This window comes from Dermochelys coriacea, chromosome 10 (genome assembly GCF_009764565.3).
Source record: "Dermochelys coriacea isolate rDerCor1 chromosome 10, rDerCor1.pri.v4, whole genome shotgun sequence".
In the NCBI taxonomy this organism is placed as follows: Eukaryota; Metazoa; Chordata; order Testudines; family Dermochelyidae; genus Dermochelys; species Dermochelys coriacea.
In genome coordinates, this window is record NC_050077.1 from 45,659,848 (window position 1) to 45,681,472 (window position 21,625).

Consider the following 21,625-nt stretch of genomic DNA (forward strand, 5'->3'; position numbering starts at 1 on the left):
ATTTAGGCCCCAAGCTCTGTGCCCAGGCTCTGTCCCTCCCCCTGTGCTTAGGGGGTCACAGATCCATGCAGTAAGGCTGAGGCTTTCTGGCCACAGAGGGGCCAGGGGTTGAAATCGTGCGTATAAGGCAGGGACACTGAAGTGTTTCTTGGAGTAATCCTGTAACAATGAACAGGTTAGGGGCCAGTGAGCGGCTGAAGATGGTGGTTCTAATCTCCGTCCTTGAGCCACTTGCCCAAGACTTTGATAATGAATGTGGGCTTCCCATGTGCGGTTCCCCACTTACACACTTTACTCTTGCGTTTGGCTGCGGGGCTGAGAAACTCAGCTGGGCAATTTCACTCCCTCTTTCTAATCAGTTTCACTGCATGACTCTCAGACCTCATCAGGTGGCTTTGAACATTGAGGGACCCCCTAACACTCCTCCTTTTCCATCAAGTATGGATCCCCTTTCCATTGAGCAGGATGGGCAAGGCAGAGTGATTTTAGGCCTCATCTGGAAAACCCCTGTATTAGCGCTGTGCTGTTTGTTGTCTGGTTTATAGGCTTTTTCCTGGCTCACATCCTTCTAGTATCAGAGTACCTCACCGGCTAACCAGCACACTCTGGCAGTTCTCCTGGGAGGTGGGGAGGTCCCCACTTCGTTTGCTGGGTGAGGGTCAGAGGTGTCACGCAGGAATTGATGGCAGAACCAGTCACTGAACTTGGAAGTTGAGTCCCTTATGCAGATCTTTCCTCCACCTGCTGCTGCTTGCGTTGCCAGCGTGATGCGGGAAAGGTTTGAAAGAAAACTAAAAAATGGCTTTTCCTATTACACCTCCAATCCTGGAGCCCTTTCTGTTCCTGGGCTAGGACTTTAGCTCCTTCCTTTCTCAGCTAAAATAAAGCCTGTATTTTGGGTCTCAGCTATGTGAATGTCCCTTGATTCACATAGTATTTCTCAGCTGTCTACCGCCACATTACAGCAAGGGAAATACGGACCAAGATTTATAAATGTGCTTCAGGCACAGCTGTTCAGGACTTGCCAAGCTCCATTCATCTTCTGATACTGTGTGGCTATATATCTAGCTGCAGTCATGTGCCCTTGTAAATGAGATTTCTATCTCCCAAGTTCTACCTTGCGCAGATAAATGCGCTCCGTTCAATGGACTCTGCTCCTGTTCAAATTAGTTATGCAGTAATCGGAGCAGGCCATTGCTGGGAGGAAATATCCACTTGAGTTCTCTCTGCTAATGGCCCGAGATTATGTAGCGTAATTGCTTTCTTATAGAAGGACTTGCAGCCCGCTGGCCACAAGAGACCTGAGAAGGTGGGATAGCTGAAGTGGACTCCAGGCTGGGAGTGAAGCTAGCTGCCCTAATGCAGCATGTGGGGAGAGATTGGAAGGTGACTGAGTGGAGTGCTGGCAACCTGCAGCAAAGGCTGGGTAGCTCTTGCATCCCACAGTATTTCCTTTTCCTGCTGGCTCTACACTGCCTTCTATTAGGGGTGACCAGATGTCCCGATTTTATAGGGACAGTCGCAATATTCTGAGCTTTGTCTCATATAGGCACCAATTACCCCCTCCCCTCCGCCCATCCCTATTTTTCACACTTGCTATCTGGTCACCCTACCTTCTGCAGCCCCTTTCAGCCAAGGGGCACTGAGCGCTTTCCAGTGCTTAAGCCTCCCCGTCACCCTCTGAAGTAGGTATCTCCATTTTATAGCTGGAGAGTCCCTCTGGAGCTGGGGCCAGGCAGCCCAGGGGTGCAGGGCTGTCACCCAGTGGGGATCTCCCTGCCTCGGCTGCCTTTGGAACAGAAGGGCTCATGAAAACCTTCTGTGGCCAGTGTGATCACACTGTGCCCATGTGATGGGCTCGGTCCAGTCAGCACTGCTGACTTGGCCTGGTTTAGGGGCAGCCCGTGGCACACAACGAACTGCAGCTAAGGATGGGAAGCTGGCCCTCCGCTGAATTTGGTGGCAGAGCATGGTACCTAGTGGCCAGAAGACTGCGTTCACCAGCTGTTCACAATATCCCTCTTCCTTTCACTCCCTCAAGCATTCACATGGTGGCGCCAGCCCTGAGAGATCAACAACTAGGAGACGTTTAAAAAATAACAAATGTTGGGTCTTCCTCTTTGCCTTCTGGTGTCTAAGCTATTAGGGGGTCACTTCCTATCTTTCCTCCCTTGCCACAGGCTGAGATTCTTGTGTATTCCCATTTCTCCGGGAGCTGGGACTTTCAGAAGCACCCTGTATACAGTGGGAGTTGTGCTAAGATGGTGTGTGCCTGTCTAGCACTGTACCCCTTGGGCTGCACAATAGTGGCACCAACCTGCTGAGGGCTCTGGTGTGGTTTGTTGGGTGTGGGGAAGAGGAGTCAGTGTGTTCCTAGTTGTGGGGCCCTGAGGCGGGGCCAATAGGCTCAGGAGCTGCACTGCACTCCTGTGTCGCCCCCACACTCATGCTGAGCCAATTGCTTCTCTGGGCTCTGCTCCCTCCCCAGGATGAAACCCTGCTCCTTTTGTGTGTATCCCCTGCCCCACCTCCCTATGGGGTCTCACCCCTTTGGTGGGGTCGTCTCCTCCCTGAGTCCCCAGCTCTGCTCTCAGCCACCTGTGGCCACTAGGCTTTGCCATCACAGCTCCAGGGCAGGGTGGGAAGTGGGTGGGCCCTTGAGCTAACTTCACTGGTGGTGCAGCTGAGGCCCCTCTCCAGCAGGCCACCTGCTCCCCTCCCTGCTCTCTGCTGTTGAAAAGCCTGGGGTGGGCCCGAGCACCAAGGCGAATGCCCCGTTGGGCGCCTTGCCCACTGCACTGCTGCCAAGCAGCCTCTGAGACAGCAGGACACTGGTCATGGCTCTGGGCGGGGCAGAGCTCGGCCCTGGCTTGGTGTTGATCCCAGCTCCCACCCAAAGCGCAGCCACTCCCATGGTGGGTGTGGAGCTGTTTGCCCCGGACCCCGCAGCGTGTAACCCCGGTTCCCAGTGGGGCTGAGGGTAACCTTGTCTCCTTGCCTTACAGGTATGTTGGTGGTTAATGTGACCTGGAGGAACAAGACATACGTGGGTACGCTGCTGGATTGCACGCAGCATGACTGGGCGCCCCCCAGGTAAGCGTGCGGGAGGCTCAGGGGCTGGTCCAGGGCCCCTCGACTGTAGAGTGTCCTCGCATCTCTCTGGGCTCCCCAGAAGGGCTCTGGAGCTGCAGTGTGCATGGACAGGGCCCTCACTGTCTGGGTCTCCATCCTAGCCTGTCTGCAGGGCCCTCAGGCCCCTCCGAGCAGACAGACAGTGAGCGTGGGCCAGGACTTCTGCTTTCAGCTGGCCCCACCTCTTCCACCATTTCGGGGACAAGAGCAGAGGCTTCCTCTGCTGTTTCTGGACCACTGAAGCTAGGGTTGGCTCAAGCCATTCAACCTGTTCCTGAGGGGCCCTGTCCCTCGGCAGGCAGAGCTGGGCACTGGGGAGGCCCCTCCAACGCGCACGCAGGGTGGTCTAACCCCCACTTGGAAGTGCTCTCTGAGTAGCAGCAGTACAGCTTTGCTAGCCATTTTGGGGAAAGCTCAGAGGCAGGCTCTGGGGGTTGCTTTTCCCCCTGTAGTCCCGCTGGGTTTCGGGGGGAGACAGGGTGGTAGGTAAGTGACATACATGCCCAACGTTTCTCAGCAGGGAGGCTGGGAACCAAGGGTTTCCCCAAGCGCTCGGGCCCTCACTCACTGCCTGGCCTCCCTGCCCTGGACTTTCAGCCTTGATGGCCTGAGTGGAGGAGCTGGGGATAGACAGCCCTGTGTGTGAGGGCCGGGGACCGTCTGTCAGTGGAGGGGTCCCTGGCTCAGCTATACCAGGCCAGGAGCGTGTCCCTCCCCTCCTGGCCTGGCTGGGACGGGCAGCGCTAAGCCGGGCATCATTCTTAGAGCACCTCCTGTCGCTCACCAGTGCCCATGTTGCCTTGGGCTTGGGGGTGGGCATTGACAAGCCTCAGAGTCAGCTGTGTCTGACTGTCCTCAATGGAGTCAGTAAATGGGGGAGCCCTTCCATTCCCCCACCTGGTTTCCTTCCTGTTCCATTGCTCCCTCTCTGAGCCAAGTGATTGTCTGGTGTCACATGGCCCATGTGTGTCTGTTTAACACCAGGTATCTCCACTCCCCCGGGGCTGGCTCCCAAGCTCCCCTTGCTGGTGCTGTTTGCACTGCAGACCCCCAGGGTGAGACCCGTTGACCTGTGTGTGGCTGTTGCCCCCATCTCAGCTCCCCCCTCCCATGTACTGTAAGCCTCCTTTGCAGGGAGCACGGGGCATTGTGGGGTACAGGGAAGCCTCCAGGGTGACTGTGCTGAGCAGAGACCGAGCTCCTTACGCAGGATACCCCCTGCTCTGGCCATGGCACTGGTGTGTGCCTGTGCGCTGTCCTGCATGCCGAGCTCCGGCTGGTCCTGACCGTGTGTTGTTTCCTCCCCAGGTTCTGCGATTCTCCTACCAGTGACCTGGAGATGCGGAACGGCCGGGGCAGAGGCAAGCGCATGCGCCCCAACAGCAACACGCCAGTGAACGAGATGGCCGCTGCCTCGGACAGCAAAGGGACCAGCAACAGTAGCAAGACGCGGGCGGGGGCCAGCAGCAAAGGGCGCCGGGGGAGCCAGACCTCCTTGGATCACCGCCCCCCACCCGGTGGCACTGCCGAGGATGTGAAAGCCAGCCCCTCGTCGGTGACCAAGCGGAAAAGCAAGCCCCTTTCCGACATGGAGCTCAACTCGAGCTCGGAGGACTCCAAGGGCAGCAAGCGCATCCGCACCAACTCGATGGGCTCGGCAGCCGCGCCCCCAGCCGGGGTCAAGGTAGAGCCTGTGGGCCTGGACAGGAACTGCCCCTCCCCCATCCTCATCGACTGCCCTCACCCCAATTGTAACAAGAAGTACAAGCACATTAACGGGCTGAAGTACCACCAGGCCCATGCACACACGGACGACGACAGCAAGCCGGAGGCGGATGGGGACAGCGAGTGCGGCGAGGAGCCGTCCCTTCACACTGACATCGGCAGCTGCAACGGCTCCCAAAAGGGCTCCCTCTCGCCGGCCCGATCGGCCACGCCCAAGGTGCGGCTGCTGGAGCCCCACAGCCCCTCCCCGTCCGGCAAGTTCAGCACCAAGGCCCCCTGCAAGAAGAAGCTGGGCGGAGAAGGTGACGTGGATCCCGGAGCCCTGTCCAACGACGGCTCCGAAGATGGCCCCTCGATGGCGGACGAGACGAGCAACGATGGCTTTGAGTCGCTAGAGAAGAGATGCCTTGACAAGGAGAAGTGCAAGAAGCCAGCTGGTGCTAAGCCAGACAAGCTCCCTTCCAAAAGCTTAAAGTCCGCCAGACCCATTGCTCCTGCTATTCCCCCACAGCAGATCTACACCTTCCAGACGGCCACCTTCACCACAGCCAGCCCCGGCTCTTCTGCCGCCTTGACTGCCACCGTAGTCCAGGCCATGCCCAGCAGCCCCCAGCTCAAGCCCATCCAGCCAAAGCCCACGGTCATGGGGGAGCCCTTCACGGTCAACCCTGCCCTGACCCCTTCCAAGGACAAGAAGAAGAAGGACAAGAAGAAAAAGGAGTCCAAAGAGGTCGAAAACCCCCAGACTCCTGGAAAAGTTTGCCGAGTGGAGGAGGGCAAAAGTCCCTTCCGAGGGGAATCTGGGGAGCTCGGGACAAAAGGGGAGGGCCTCCTGAATGGTTCATCTGACCCACACCAGAGCCGGCTCGCCAGCATCAAGGCTGAGGCAGATAAGATCTACAGTTTCACGGACAACGCGCCGAGCCCGTCCATCGGGGGCGCTAGCAGGCTGGAGAATGCTGCTGCTGCGGCCCCAGCTCAGCCCATGACCCCGCTGCACGTGGTTACCCAGAACGGGGCGGAGGCGGGCTCAGTGAAAACCAACAGCCCGGCCTATTCCGACATCTCGGATGCGGGGGAGGATGGGGAGGGCAAGCTGGAGAGCATGAAGGCCAAGGACCCTGAGCAGCTGGTCAAGGAAGGCGCAAAGAAAGCGCTTTTCCCTCCCCAGGCGCAGAGCAAGGACTCCCCCTACTACCAAGGCTTTGAAGCGTACTATTCCCCGGGCTACCCCCAGTCAAGCCCTGGGTCCATGAACCCCAGCAGCCAAGCTGCCGTGGAGAGCCAGCCCTTGAAGTTGAAGAAGGACGAGGAGCAAGAGAGCCCGGAGGTGAAGGTGAAGAGCGAAGGCTGCGAGGAGAAGAAGGTGGAGCTCAGCAGCTCCAGCCAGCAGCCCTCAGTCATCCAGCAGCGCCCCAACATGTACATGCAGTCCCTCTACTACAACCAGTACGCCTACGTGCCCCCCTACGGCTACAGCGAGCAAGGCTACCACGCCCACCTGCTGAGCACCAGCCCGGCCTACCGGCAACAGTACGAGGAGCAGCAGAAGCAAAGGCAGAGCCTGGAGCAGCAGCAGCCCCGCGGGCTGGAGAAGAAAGCAGAGCTGGGCCTGAAGGAGAGGGAGGCAGCCCTCAAGGAGGACTGGAAGCAGAAGCCGTCCGTCCCTCCCACACTCACGAAAGCCCCTAGCCTCACGGACCTGGTGAAATCGGGGCTGAGCAAGGCCAAGGAGCCGGGGGCTGCTGACATGGCCAAGTCAGTGATTATCCCCAAGCTGGAGGACTCCTCCAAGGTCCCCAGCCAGGTGGCCGAGGGACTCAAGGTGAAGCTGGCCGAGGCCAGCCACCTGGGGAAGGAGACGGCGGAGTCGAAAGCGGGTGCGGAGTGTGGCAGGCAGGCAGAGGTGGACCCCGTCCTCTGGTACAGACAGGTAAACGCTGCCACCCGGGGACACACTGAGGGCAGCAAGATGCTGGCAGGGGATGGAGTGATGGGCAGAAGGGTTCGGGCACGGATGGCCAGGGCAGTGCTTCTCTTCCATATCCTCCATATCACGGCCCCTTCCTGCAGCAGCTGGAGCATGTCCCCCTTGTCTGCTCAGGCGAGGAAGGAAGGGAGCTCCTCACAATGCAGTGGGGGGGCAGCTGCCTGGCTGGAGCCCCTCTCCTGCCAGGCCATGGGGGCCGTATCTCCCCTCTCCCTGGCTTTCAGGCTGTTGGTGGGGTTGAACCTCCCCTGCCACTTGCCTCCCTTGCAGGAAAGAGTAGGATCCGATGAGAACCAGTCATATGAAAGTCCCATTCAATTACATCATGTAATGGCAGGCAGCTAAAAAGTAAGGAGTGCTTATATATAAATGTGCTTATATACAATTGCTAGAAGTCTAAACTATAAGATGGGTAAACTAGAGTGCCTCATATTAAATGGGGATATTGATATAATAGGCATCACAAAAACTTGGTGGAATGAGGATAATCAATGGGACACAGTAATACCAGGGTACAAAATATATTGGAAGGACAGAACAGGTCGTGCTGGTGGGGGAGTGGCACTATATATGAAAGAGAGCGCAGAGTCAAATGAAGTAAAAATCTGAAATGAACCAAACTGTATCATAGAATCTCTGTGGATAGTAATTTCATGCTTGAATAATAAGAATATAGCAGTAGGATATGTTACCGACCACCTGACCAGGATGGTGATAGTGACTATGAAATGCTCAGGGAGATTAGAGAGGCTATAAAAACAAAAAAAACTCAGTAATAATGGGGGATTTCAACTATCCTCATGTTGACTGGGTACATGTCACTTCAGGACGGGATGCAGAGATAAAATTTCTTGACACCTTAAAAGACTGCTTCTTGGAGCAACTAGTCCTTGAACCCACAAGAGGAGAGGCAGTGCTTGATTTAGTCATAAGTGAAGCACAGGATCCAGTCCAAGAGGTGAATATAGCTGGACCGCTTGGTAATAGTGACCATAATATAATTAACATCCCTGTGGCAGGGAAAACACCACAGTGGCCCAGCACTGTAGCATTTAATTTCAGAAAGGGGAACTACACAAAAATGAGGAAGTTAGTGAAACAGAAATTAAAAGGTACAGTGCCAAATGTGAAATCCTTGCAAGCTGGATGGAAACTTTTTAAAGACCCCATAATAGAGGCTCAACTTAAATGTATACCCCAAATTAAAAAACATAGTAGAGAACCAAAAAAGTGCCATTGTGGCTAAGCTACAAAGTAAAAGAAGCAGTGAGAGGCAAAAAGGCATCCTTTAAAAAGTGAAAGATAAATCCTAGTGAGGAAAATAGAAAGGAACACAAACTCTGGCAAATGAAGTGTAAAAATATAATTAGGAAGGCCAAAAAGAATTTGAAGAACAGCTAGCTAAAGACTCAAAAAGTAACAGCAAAAATGTTTTTAAGTATATCAGAAGCAGGAAGCCTGCTAAACAACCAGTGGGGCCACTGGACGATCAACATCTAAAGGAGCACTCAAGGACGTTAAGGCCATTGTAGAGAAACTAAAAGAATTTTCTTTGCATTGGTCTTCACAGCTGAGGATGTGAAGGAGATTACCACGCCTGAGCCTTTCTTTTTGAGGAACTGTCCCGGACTGAGGTGCCAATAGAGGAGGTTTGGGAATAAATTGATAAATTAAACAGTGACAAGTCATGAGGACCAGATGGTATTCACCCAAGAGTTCTAAAGGAACTCAAATGTGAAATTACCGAACTGCTAACTTTGGTATATAACCTATCAGTTAAATCAGTATCTGTACTAGATGATTGGAGGATAGCTAATGTGACAGTAATTTTTAAAAAAGGGCTCCAGAAGTGACCCCGGCAGTTACAGGCCAGTAAGTCTAACTTCAGTACCGGGCAAATTGATTGAAACTACAGTAAAGAACAACATGGTTTTTGTAAAGGGAAATCATACCTCACCAATCTAGTAGAATTCTTTGAGGGGGTCAACAAGCATGTGCACAAGAGTGATCCAGTAGAAATAGTGTACTTGTATTTTCAGAAGCTTTTGACAAGGTCCCTGCCTCACCAAAGGCTCTTAAGCAAAGTAAGCTGTCATGGGTTAAGAGGGAAGGTCCTCTCACCGATCAGTAACTGGTTAAAAGACAGGAGCCAAAGGGTAGGAATACATGGTTAGTTTTCACAATGGAGAGAGTTAAATAGGGGTGTCCCACAGGGCTCTGTATTGGGGCCAGTGCTGTCAACATATTCATAAATGATCTGGAAAAAGGGGTAAATAGTGAGGTGGCAAAATTTGGAGATGATACAAAACTACTCAAGGTAGTTAAGTCCAAAACAGATTGCGAAGACTTACAAAGGGATCTCACAAAACTGGGTGACAGGGCAAGAAAATGGCAGATGAAATTCAATGTTGATAAATGCAAAGTAATGCACATTGGAAAACATAATCCCAACTTTACGTATAAAATGATGGGGTCTAAATTAGCTGTTACCACTTAAGAAAGAGATCTTGGAGTCATTGTGGATAGTTCTCTGAAAACATCCACTCATTGTGCAGCGACAGTCAAAAACGCAAACAGAATGTTGCGAATCATTAGGAAAAAGGGGTAGGTAATAAGACAGAAAATATCATATTGCTTCTATATAAATCCATGGTACACCCACACCTTGAATACTGCATACAGATGTGGTCACCCCATCTCAAAAAAGATATACTGAAATTGGAAAAGGTTCAGAAAGGGGCAATAAAAATGATTAGGGGCATGGAACAGCTTCCATATGAGGAGAGATTAATAAGACTGGAACTCTTCAGCTTGGAAAAGAGACGACTAAAGGGGGATATAATATAGGTTTATAATAGCATGACTGGTGTGGAGAAAGTAAATAAGAAAGTGTTATTTACTCCTCATAACACAAGAACTAGGGGTCACCAAATGAAATTAATGGGCAGCAGGTTTAAAACAAACTAAAGGAAGTATTTCTTCACACAACAAACATTCAACCTATGGAACTCTTTGCCAGAGGATATTGTGAAGGCCAAGACTATAACAGTTCTCAAAAAAGAACTAGATAAAATCACAGAAGATAGGTGCTTTAATGGCTATTAGCGAGGATGGGCTGGGATGATGTCCCTAGCCTCTGTTTGCCAGAAGCTGGGAATTGGCGATGGGATGGATCACTTGATGATTACCTGTTCTGTTCATTCCTTCTGGGGCACCTGGCATTGGCCGCTGTCAGAAGACAGGACACTGGGCTAGATGGACTTTTGTCTGACCCTGTATGGCCGTTCTTATGTTCACTCCCCTCTGATTTGAATTGTTGCCACAAGCTTGGTCCCAGCTGGATTTACATCAGAAAAGCAGCTGGCCAAGGAGCATGGGAACTGCTAGCTGGGTCAGCAAAGCAAACCTGTGCAGTCCATGAGAATGGGCTGGGGGCCACGGGTGCCAACAGACTAGTGCTGAGGCAGGAACGGCCAGGTCCCCTACGGGGCTGCTTGCTACGCTGGCCACCTGAGCCCCAAAGGGCCAGTGATGTCAGAATTGGGACATGGGACTGGAGAGAAGCCGTCAGAGTCATCTGGCCTCTGGGGGAGACGGACAAGGCTGATGGGGCATTCTCCTTCCACGCCCACTCTCCTCTCCCTTCTTCTGCCTCACCCTCTGCTCCCTTGCCCTTTAAGGCTCCTATCACTTTTCAGGCCAGCAGGCACCGGTCATGTTGTGGGGGGAGAGCATTGGCTGCCCACCCTGCGTGGTGGGTCAGTGGCTCTTGAAGTGAGAGGGAGCTATGGGTGCCCTTGGTGCCCAGCCTGTCATTTTGCTGATGGTAGTGTGAGTGGCAAAGTGCTTTGCTGGGAGTGGGGGGAGACGCTGGCTTGGAGAGGCCGCAGCCACCTTCCCATGTCACCGTCTGGCCCGCAACCTGTGGTGCCCATCGCCCTCTGGCTCGCCCGGGGGAGCAGCATGGTGGTGAATGCCAGGGCCACGGCCGCACGGTGCAGCGCTGAGATGCAGTGACTCTAATGAGCTCTTTGGTTGACGCAGGAAGCGGAGCCCAGGATGTGGACCTACGTTTATCCTGCCAAGTACTCGGAGCTCAAGAGCGAGGACGAGAGGTGGAAAGAGGAGAGGGACAGGAAGTTGAAGGAAGAAAGGAGCCGAAGCAAAGAGACCGGCCCTAAGGAGGATGGGAAGGAGAGCACAAGCTCTGAATGCAAACTGACGTCCCCTGAGGAGTCCCGCATGGTGGGGAAAGACCCCAGACCCAGCGTCCACGTCCCCGTGTCTTCGCCCCTCACCCAACATCAGTCCTACATCCCCTACATGCACGGCTACTCCTACAGCCAGTCGTATGACCCCAACCACCCCAGCTACCGGGGCATGCCAACTGTCATGATGCAGAACTACCCAGGTATGGGCGCAGCCGCTGTGCTGGGGGTTACCCGCTGGCCCCAGGCCCAGCCAGAGGAGTAGATTAGGCAGCAGGCTGGGGAGAGCTCACCCCATGGGGGAGGCGTGTGTCTCGGGACCTGAGTCAACCATTGAGGGGCTGGGTGCAGCGAGCTGAGTGGTGCTGTTCCACCACAATAACCCAGCCACCACAGCCTCAGGCTGGTGCCTCTGGGAGGGTCCCCAATGGCTGAGCTTGGCAGGAGTCCCCACAGCTGCTGCTCCCTGTGCGCAGGAACGGATCAGCAGCTCGGGGCTGGGCGGGAAGGGGTGGATTGCATGCGGCTAGGATGGCTGCAGAAGTGAATGCAGGCGCAGGATGGGTTTCGGCCCTTCTCCCGGGAGCCCTTGGCCCTGCCAGAGGCCCAGCCCCAGCAGCAGGGTGGCAGAGTGATGGTGCAGCAGCTTTTGGTAGTACCGCATGTGCTGCAGGGCAGGGGCTACAGGCTGGTCCTCCAGCTGTCAGCCGGCTGGCTAGCTGGGTGGGCAGACATTCCTGGGCGCAGGAGGGCCGTGCTGGCTCATGCTCCTTGTTACGGGTGGCCTGCGGGAGCGTCTCTGCCGAGCCCATGTGCCTGATTCTCTGCCTTGGCACAGTGCCGCGTGCCGCTGTCAGCCTGAGCTCAGATGGCAGGAGCGCCCTCCCAGCAGACAGCCTGGGGGTGGGAGGCCTGTGTGGGGCTAGTGCTGGCATTCCCTCCCCCTGGCTCTGACTGGCCTCTCCCCCCACAGGATCCTACCTGCCCTCCAGCTATTCCTTCTCCCCATATGGCAGCAAGGCCTCCGGGAGTGAGGACGGTGACAAGGCGCGAGCCAGCCCCAGTGTGAGCTGCAAACCCAGCTCGGAGTCCAAGGCCCTGGACATCCTGCAGCAGCATGCCAGCCACTACAAGAGCAAGTCTCCCACGGTGAGGGTGGGATGGGGCTTCCCTGGGCTGGGGGCCCGATGGGAACAGGGGTCCAAGCCCTTCTGCCTGCAGCTGCCCTGAGAGTGAGACCCCCACTCAGTGCTTCCTCCTGGCCCGGCTATGGGGGGTGCTTATGGGGAGTTACTCTGGCACAGGCTGTCCCAGACCCGCCACGGGAGACCCCTGGAAGGCCCAGGACCCCAGCGCTGCATGTGCTGGCCTATGGTGCCCTGGGCGGTAACCCCAGCCTGCAGGGTGGAAACCAAGGCCCAGGTCACCCAGTGAGTCAGTGACGGGGCAACTTCATCCCGTGCACTAATCACCAGACATGGCTTCTCCTCTGGCCCTGGAGGAGGCTGGGCCTGGCTTGGGGCTGGGAGTCCCTGGGAATGCCCGGATTTGTGGATTCCTCCTGGAAGACCCTGGGAGACATTCCTTTGGTGCAGCGCAGGCCAGAGGCTTCTCCCGCGACTCATCCCACAGGGGCTGCGAGTTGGAGTCATTTACCTCCTAGGGACCGGCTTGCTGGGGCCTACAGGCCGACCAGTGAACAGAGGGCAGGCGGGAGCTGCGTTAGTGCAACCTGCCAAATGTGCCTTTGCCATGGTGCTATATGGCCCATCTGCAACCCCTTCCCCTGCCACTGGGGGGAGCCACCCACCTCACTGCACAGCCTGTGGCATGAGCTTGTCGGACAGGAAGTGGAGAATACTGTGCCTGGGTAGGGGGCACTTTTGGGGAAGAGTAGAATTGTCTCTGTTGGGCCAAAACACTGGGCTCTGCTGAGACAAGGCCCCAGTGGACTGGCAGCCCCCAGCACCCCCTGGCAGCATAGCGGGACCTTTGAGAGAAGTGCCCCAAATGAGTCCTCATGTGGGGGCCTCCCTGGCGCGGCTTGGGCCAGGCCGTGCCCCGGGTTGAGTGAGCTGGCTGAGCCTGGCACTGTTCTGGCCTCAGCCACGTTGTCGGGGAGAGCCGTGGAGAGGGGTTTGGGTGCCGGCTTGGCCATGCTTTGGGCCCTGGACTCAGCATTGGCTGCTCCAGCACGGCTGGTTGGAATCGTCTTCCCCCAGGGTGCCCTGTCTGCTGTGCCGGCCCTTCTGATCTCACTGGCCGCTGCCGGCTTCCCCGGGCTGGGCTCCCCTGCTCTCCTCACCAGGGTCTGTGCTCTCCTCTCCAGATCAGCGAGAAGGCGTCTCAAGAGAGGGAGCGTGGTGGCTGCGGGGTGGTTGTGGGGGGTGGAGGCTGCAGCAGCGTTGGGGGAGCAGCAGGTGGAGAGAGGAGTGTAGATCGGCCCCGGACCTCTCCTTCCCAACGTCTGATGTCAACGCACCACCACCACCACCACCTGGGGTACTCTCTGCTGCCAGCCCAGTACAACCTGCCCTATGCAACAGGTGAGAGCAGCCTGTCCGTCTTGCGCGGTGGCACGGGCAGCACTTGCTGGCCTAGAGTTGCGGCGCAGCTCCCAGCGGGAAGGGGAGGCAAGCTGGCATGTCTGCCCCAGGGTGTGGAGCTCGGAGAAGAGATGGGTTGGAGGGAGGATGGAAGGCTGGGAATACCGGGGTGGGGCAGCAGGTGTTAGTGGGCATGGCTGAGTGGGGCTGCAGCTAGGGCAGTGGGGTATGCAGATACAAGCAGTGGGAGAGCACCCCCCTCCTGGTTGATCTTCGTGAAGCAGCGTATGGGGCTGGAATTGAGCTGGGGAACGCAGGAGCACAGGCCGCCCCTGGATGCACATTATGAATAGCTCCCAGTGTGGGGCCCTGCCAGCCCAGGGCTGAAGCAGGCAGGGGCTACTCTCTGCTCAGCCCCAGAGCCGTCCCTGTCCTCGAGCACAGTTCAGAGCAAGTGGCGATGAGGGAGAGTGGCTGAGCTGCCAGCTCACCCCTGGCACCGTCCCAGAGCTGCCACCTTCCCGTGGCACCGCTGTAGGCATCAGGTCACCTTCTGGCTCTGCTTCTCACTGCAGGTCTCTCTTCGACAGCTATCGTGGCCAGCCAGCAGGGGTCCGCTCCCTCCTTGTACCCGCCTCCCAGGAGGTGAGAATGGTAAGGCTGCTGCGCCACGCCCGCAAAGGGGGTGCGGGGAGAGAAAGGCCCAGGGCATGGGAATGGCTGAGCGGGGAGAGCCTCCAGCCTCTGGACAAACATAACATTGCAGTGGGGCTTCCAAAGCAGAGGGGCAGGGCAGGGGGTAGAACCAGGCAAAGTGTGGGCAGGGGCGGTCCTAGGTCCCTTGCTCTGCCGGTGCCCCTCTCTCCCGACCCGCAGCCCCCTGCTAGCCCAGCCTGGCCTCTCCCCTGCGCCCACAACTCTGCCGGTGCCCCTCACTCCCGACCTGCAGCCCCCTGCTAGCCCAGCCTGAGAGTTCCCTGGACAGCCATTCCCGACTGCTTAGTAAACACTGTCACAGGGCCTGTGTGAGCAGCAGCTGTTTGCTTTGCCACCCGCTCTGGGTCCTGGGACACTGCAGCTGCCACCGGAGAAGGGCAGGAGGAAGAACCGGGTTCCTGCGGCTGGGGCGCCCCCTGGTGGATGTAGCAGCGTTGGCACCGGAGTGATTTCTCCTTTGATTTTTCTGGCAGGACGCGCTGTGATTGGATAACGGAGTCTGTACCAAGTCATGTGACTGGCTCACATGAGGAAGCGCTGGAAATTCCATTAGACATCAGTTGAATGGTGTTAATTGTTCTGTTTGACGTTCCTGCCCTAATCTGAGGCAGACTTTCCTCTTCCCGATGGGACACGCAGGTCCCCGCCCCCTCCACGCCCCTTCCCTTGTGAGCCGGGGAGCTGGAACCTACAGGAATATTTATTCTACTGCCCACCGTCCCTGGGAAGGGAAGTGACCTGCCTGCCTGGTGCATATGAAGAGGCAATGGAAGCACAGAGGGTTTCCCGTGGATTTGATTCAGTGTCCCTCTGGAGGTCACTGCTTCGCCAGGGTCTGAGCAGCACAGGACACGGGGTGGGGAGGGAGCGCCAGCCGGCCTGCTCAGCACGCAGCCCTCCCGCCAGCTGCACTTGGCTCCATGGGAGTGCAGCCCAGATCGCTACAGTCCAGTTGCCTGGACCCAGAGTCACAGTGCCAGGGAAGAAAGTTTAGGGCTCTTTTCATTTGTAGTAGTGCTGATCAGGTACCAGCGAGGAGCATGGGTGGATGGTTCAGTGCAGTGGGGCGGGTGTGTGTGTGTCTGGCGAGCGCGCGTGCCCATGGACATGTCAGTGTGGTGTGGGGGTCGGTTCGGTGCACAGTGGGGGACAAGTGGGCATCTGCAGCATGGGGAAGAGAGCATGTGTCAGTGCAGCGGGGGGGTGAGCATGCGTGCGTCATTGCAGCCTGGGGAGCGTCAGTGCAGCACAGGGGAGGAGGGGGGTTATCAGTGCAGCAGGTGCAATGTTCACACTCCAGCTGTGTACTCGGCCGGTGCCCAGAGTGCCATGCCCTGTGTTAAGCAGGTTTGTCCGTGTTCAGTTAGCGCAGAGAGGTGCTGGGTGCCCAGACTAGTCCAGCTGTGGGGTGAATGGGAGTCACCAGCTAAGAACCTGTTCTGCCCCCTCCAGGTGCTCTGCTGCTAGGGGTTTTCCCCTCAGGCTCCCAGCGCCCCTGCCAGCCCTGTCTCTTCTGCCTCCTTTCCACTCATCTTCCTCAGATCTGCTGCACTGTCAGCTGCCATCCCCCTGCCCCACCTTCCCTGCTGGCAGGGGGCATGGGTTGCCATGGCTCAGACTAACCCCAATTTGTCACAAACAAGGCCCTTGGGTGGGCTCTTCTTCTGAGTCCTGTGAGCATTCTGCCCCCTGCTCCACCTGCAGGGTTGACTGGCTGCGTGGCCATTCCTCCCTGCACAGACCTAGGGCCCCCCATGTTTGCATAGGTGGCAGTGCATGCGTGCGAGCACTGGCAGGGGCGTACTAGGCCTGCTCTCGGCACCACATGGGGAGTTGGGGGGACTGGAAGCTCTTCCAACGCTGGATGAAGTTGAGCCTCCTCTGGAGGCTGGCCAGTCTGTGCAGATGGGGGACGGGTCTGCTCTGGGCTAGGGAAGCAGCCGGGGGCGGCACCTGCATCTCTGCCTGGCTGCTGCAGGGGTCTCTGCCTTGGGCGCGCCAAACTCCAGTTTATTTGGTGGGTTTTTAATTTCGGATTTCTGAGCTGTGAGGGGCATGGGAGGTGAGAGCACGGAGCAGTGGGTCTGATGCAGCTGGGCACATACCCCTGCCTCTGGGCGGGAGGGAGCTGGGGTGTGTGTGCTGTGACCCTCTTCCCCCCTCCCTCCCCCCATGGACGTAGATGCCCAGGCAGTGGATGTAGGATTGTTCGTGCTTTGCCAGGATCCGTTAGCCAAACTGGTCCTTGCCCTGCCCCCTCAGCTGGCCTTGCTGATGTGCTCCCTGGCCTACGGGCAGCATGGTGCTGCTGCACAGCCCAGGTGCTGCTGCAAGGGGCTGATCTCCAGGAGTTAGCAGCCACTCAAAGCTGATCCCAGCCAGCCTATTCCACCCCTCGAGGCGTGGGAGGTCCCCCAGCAGAGCAGGGGCTGGCTCGCTCCCCGCTGTTGGCTCACCCCCAGCCTGGCCCAGAGCCGCTGGACGCTCTGGCTCTGCGCTGTGCAGTGTCTGGCGAGCTGTGTGCGTGGTGCCCATGTCGCCCTTGTCCCGGGCTGTGCGCCGCCCGCGGGCGCTGTACATACTGTAAAAAGGAATTGTTTGAAAGCTGTTGTTTTGGTTTTTGTTTCTTTCCCTGTGGGAGGAGCCCCCCCTCCTCCCGTGTGCAATCAAAGAGGAGCCACTGTTGAGTGTATCAGCCCTGGTGTCCAATGAAGGCAGTGTGTCCGTGCAGCTCTGCCCCCTCCCGCGGCTGCCCTTCATTGGACTGATTCTTTTAACCTTTTCATTTTGTCTGTCAAAGGAACGCGGGTGCTTGCTCCGCTTATGGCCATGCTCTGTCTGCTGCATGGGAGGGGCCAGCCCAGCCTCCCCCATCTCCCGCAGGGCTCAGCCAGAGGGCCAAGGGTGGGGTGGTCTTTCCCCAGGGTTCTCGGAGCAGGAGGCTGGGAAATGCTGCGGTGCCCCCCAGCACCTCCAGGACACCCGCAGCTCGGCTGCGGCCAGAGCAGAGAATCCACCTGCCACCACCCAGAGCAGCTGCCCTCTGGTCACCTGTCTGGTGTAATGGCGTGGGGTCTAGGTGGGTTTCCTAGGGCCTGGTAGGGTAGGGGAGGGTTGGATTGGCTTCGAGGGCGGGACCTGCCTGCCTGGGGGACTTAGGAGGCTGAGACCCATCCCTCGGGGAGTCTTGGGCCTAGCCTTTCACTCTGCCTGTGGCTGGGCAAGGGTCTCCTAAGCTGCTGGCATGAAGTGACCTGCAGAGCCACCGGGCCCCATGGAGCCCAATTCCCAGCGGGGGGCGGGGACCCATTTGTGTGTGTTGGTACCAATGAGGGGGTCAGATGGTCCGAGTCAGGTGGCTTCGGGTTCCTTATGGTGGGGCTGGGGGTTGGTCTGTTCCTAGTACCTTGGGGTGGCAGCACCAGCCTGCTCCCCAGCTGCCTCCCACCTGGCACCTTGGCTCTGGCCGCTGGGAGACCGTCAGGCAGTCTTGCTGGGCCTGGGAACTCCTGGGGATGGGCAGAGCCAGCTGCTGGGCGGTGGGGTTGGCGGGAGCTGGCAGTGAGGGCTCTGGCATGTTGAAAATGGGAGGGTTTGGGCTGCGGGGATGATCCAGCGCCGTGTCCCGCTGCTCCAACAATCGTGGGCAAAGGGTTTCCCAGCCCCCCTTTTGGAAGTGCCACTTGGCTTCCGCCTGCCCACAGGTGGTAATTAAAGCCGCAGTGTACAGGTTTGACATTTTCAATGTTCCGGGGGGGCTCCTGCTGCAGCAGCAGCGCCCCCTGCTGGAGAGTGGGGTGGTCGGCCGGATAGCACGCTGCAGTCCCGTCCCTTGTAGCAGTGTCTGTTCAGAGTTACTCCCCCACGCCGGAGCACTGTGAGCAGGGGTCCCAGCGGGGCGCTGAAGCGTTGATGTTCTAGCTCTTGTTTCCGTTGGAGTTGCTGTGTTGGGTTTAATTTCAGTCTTCCTGATTCTGCCCTTCTGTAAAGTGTACATTATTACCAAGCTCCTTGTTTTTTATATATATATATATAAATATATATATACACAACCTGCGCTCTCCCTGCTTGGGGCCAGTCAGGCAAGGAGAGAGAATAAATCTTTTTAAGAGACAATCACAAATATATGAGGGTTGCTTTTTCTTTCTGCCCATTCCCGCTCTCCTCCCGTCCACCACACTCCCACAGAGCTTGGGTGACATTTGCTGTTTGTAGCAAAACCTGCTCCCCCTCCCGTGGCTCTTGCCCCGTGCTCACAACTAGACCTGCCAGCGGTGCGCCTCCTGCAGGTGACCATAGGCAAGGCTGAAACCAGGAGCTCCATGGCTTGTGCTTGCCCGGCTGGCAGGGAGCTTGCCTCAGCTGGACGTTCCTGGCAGGATCCCCACGATCCAAAGGGGTCGTGTGACCAAGCTAATCACCCCTGCACGGCGGCAGAGCCAGGATGCTCCTAAGAAAACGTGCCTGGTCCCACATCCAGCACAGCATGAGCAGAATGTGCCTGGCGGATTCCGGAGGCACCACTCATTTCCAAGGACTGTTGCCCATCTGCCTAGGACAAGCATGGCAGGCTCTCAGGCAACAGCCAAAGGAGCCTGAGAGCCCTTGACATGCAGACCCCGGCTGGGACTCCGCTCTCAGTCAGTCCTGGCCACGCAGAGGTGTGAAACAGGAGGAGACGGGGGAATGGGTGCAGAACGTGCTGATCTTGTAACTTCCATTTGAGCACCCTACTGGCTAGCTGGAAGGGGGCCTGTGTGGAAGAGAAGGGCTGGGCCATGTGAGTCCAGAAGAACAGCCAGATTCTCAAGGGCTTCAGCTGCTCCCTGAGGAGGCCATGGATGGCCCTTCCGGGCAGAGGCAGAGCAGGGCTGGACCTCAGTGGGGACAGAGATGCCTAAAGGGAAGTGGTCTTACAGCATATTTGGAACATGGATGGGTGTGGGATCAAAACCTGTCCAAGCCTGGAGGGCCCTGGGTACAGCTCAAATTGACCTATCTGCTACTGCTCCATGTGCTGAGTGTCTAGTGTCTAGTCCTTGTTCTGTGTCCTTGGCTCGGGGCGTGGAAGGGGTGTTGGCTGGGAATGTGGCTGGAGCAAGAGAAGCAGAAAGCAGGGCTGGGGGATCTGAGAAGTCTGAAAGCTGCCCCAGAACCTGCTCAGTGCTAAACCTCTGCCCTCATGGAGGAGGCACAGTGTAGCCAAACCAGGGACAGCTCCTCACTGCTTTTAGCAACATAGGGTCCTGTGCTTCCCCTTCCTTTCACTCCATCACTATCCGTAACGGGGGGACATATCCACATTGTCTCTGGTGGCTGGAGGAGCCGAGGGGCTCCAGGAGGGCTCTGAGGAGCAAAGGGGAGTGGCCGTGCATGACTAGGGAGGAGGGTTCATGGATTGGGGGCGGGCCTGGAAGGAGACGCCTGGGTCACTGTGGGCAGAATGAAGCAGCTGAAACGGGGAAGGGCTGGTAGTGCTGGCAGAACAGGGGCCTGGGGGCATACGTAGGGCTGTGAAGCTGAGCATGATGAAGTGTGAGCAGGAAGCCAGGGATGGGGGTGAAGTGATCAGATCAATGGGGCAGGGAGGTGACTGCCGTGCCTTGTACCAAGCACAGGCTCTGGGGGTGGTGGGGAGGCTGCAGTAACAGGCTGGAGAAGAGGGTGCAGACTGGAGTATTTGCCATCTGGATTGGGAGCAAAGCTGCACATTGGACCCTTGTGGCAAAAGGAGCTGGATTTGACCGTTGCATGGGGTAAGGGAGGGTGCTGCAGGCTGCCCACCTGATATGGGCCTGAGCACAAGGCAGATGAGGGCGCTGGCAATGACAGAGTGGGATGGGGAGTAGGAGAGAACTGCAGATGGGCTTGGGCCATGCTGATGGTGAGGCAGCCAGGAGGGGACATGGGGCCAAGCTGGGATGTAGGACTGGATGGGGGAAGAGGCTGCAGGGAGAAGAGGACCCTGCAGGAGAGCAGATGAGGAGCCTGCAACTGGGGGAGGGGGAGAGTCTGCAGAGCAAGGAGAGCCAGGGAGGGCAATATCTCGGGGGGGGGGGAGAGATGAGCGAATCTCTCCCCTGCCACAGAGGGCAAGGAACAAGAGGCTGGACTAGAGCCATCAGTGGCCTCAGGGAGAGCTCTTTCCACAGAATGGAGAGGCTAGAGGCCAGGGTGAGGGGCTCCAGGATGGAGTGGGAGGAGAGGAACTTGTGGCAAGTGCTGCAAATGGCCTGTTAGAGAGGTTTTCAGGTGAAGCGGGGAAGGAGATGGGGGGCTGGAGAGGCCCAGGTTGGGGGATGTACAATGGTGTGTTTGCAGATTAATCTCCCTGCAGATAAATGCTGGTGGCCCCTCCAGCCAACAATCCCCAGGGACGGACTTACAGACAGGCCCAGAGCAGGGAGGCAGGAGATCTTAGGTCTGTCAGTTGGGACAAGTCACGCCCTTCTCTTACCTTAGTCAAGGAGACTATAGAGCATAGCTTGCCTAAAGCTAGCTAGCATGGTGGCGACTGCTGTAGCAATGCCTCTAAATAAACCGCACGCTTGCACACAGGAAGTGCTCCCTGCACCACAAAATGCAGCTGCCTCTGGGTTGGAACAGCATCTTTTTAACAGCTACCTGTGACGGGAATTGTGTATCTGGCTGTAATGAGCCTGCTGCACTGCTGGGCCTCCCACTGAAGCAGGTGAGAGATTTGGCTACTCATCCCTCTAACCCCTATCCGGTGGTAATTTTGCAGAGATTTAGACTGGAAACCCAGCTGAAATTGTAGGACTGGAAGCAGCTGGTCAGGCCCAGGTTCAAGGGTTTATTGAGTGTAGTTTGGCAAACACATGGCATTCTTGCCCTCATAGCTGCCCAGATCCCTTAGCTTGGCATTTCATTTCTAAAGCATTAAATTGCTCCAGGGGCCCATGTTCCTGGGTACCACTGGGAGGGCTTTCAGCTCACAGAAACGAAGGCAGCGGTTGGGGCCCAGGGGGGCCAGTGTCATTGGGGCTGGGACCACTGGAGGTCAGCACCATGGTGCTAGAGGTATGAGAGCTACATGCCCTGGTCTGTGCGTACCCCTGTGCGATCTGCCATGCCGCAAGCATGGGGGTGCTGGTGCTGGAGCTCTGGAGTCCCAGACAACCTAAGGCTGGGTTGGTGGGGGAGGTAACAGCAGTTATTAGCCCAGCTTCTGCTGGGGACATCGCCAAACTTTCGTGTGCCATGGCTACCCGACCTGAACATAAGCTGCGGCCCTTGGAGGCTAGGCCCTGTCGCCAACAGAAGTTGGGCCAATAAAGGCTCTGACC

General features: G+C 57.1%; 1 protein-coding gene across 9 annotated transcripts in view; it reads left to right on the forward strand.

Moving 5' to 3' along the window:
• The window catches only part of ZNF609 (zinc finger protein 609), a 125,437-nt gene extending 108,515 nt beyond the window's left edge, over positions 1–16,922 (forward strand). For 6 of the 9 annotated variants that reach the window (XM_038419752.2, XM_043494248.1, XM_038419751.2 and 3 more), the window contains 7 exons: positions 3,006–3,093; positions 4,441–6,790; positions 10,892–11,258; positions 12,029–12,204; positions 13,385–13,601; positions 14,177–14,246; positions 14,792–16,922. In XM_038419752.2, the coding sequence (XP_038275680.1) occupies positions 3,006–3,093; positions 4,441–6,790; positions 10,892–11,258; positions 12,029–12,204; positions 13,385–13,601; positions 14,177–14,246; positions 14,792–14,882 (3,359 nt within the window). In that variant the 3' untranslated portion in view covers positions 14,883–16,922. Of the gene's footprint in view, positions 1–3,005; positions 3,094–4,440; positions 6,791–10,891; positions 11,259–12,028; positions 12,205–13,384; positions 13,602–14,176; positions 14,256–14,791 lie in introns of all 9 variants that reach the window. The other 3 variants (XM_038419763.2, XM_038419760.2, XM_038419761.2) reach the window with 3 other exon arrangements.
• The last annotated feature ends 4,703 nt before the right edge of the window (positions 16,923–21,625 follow it).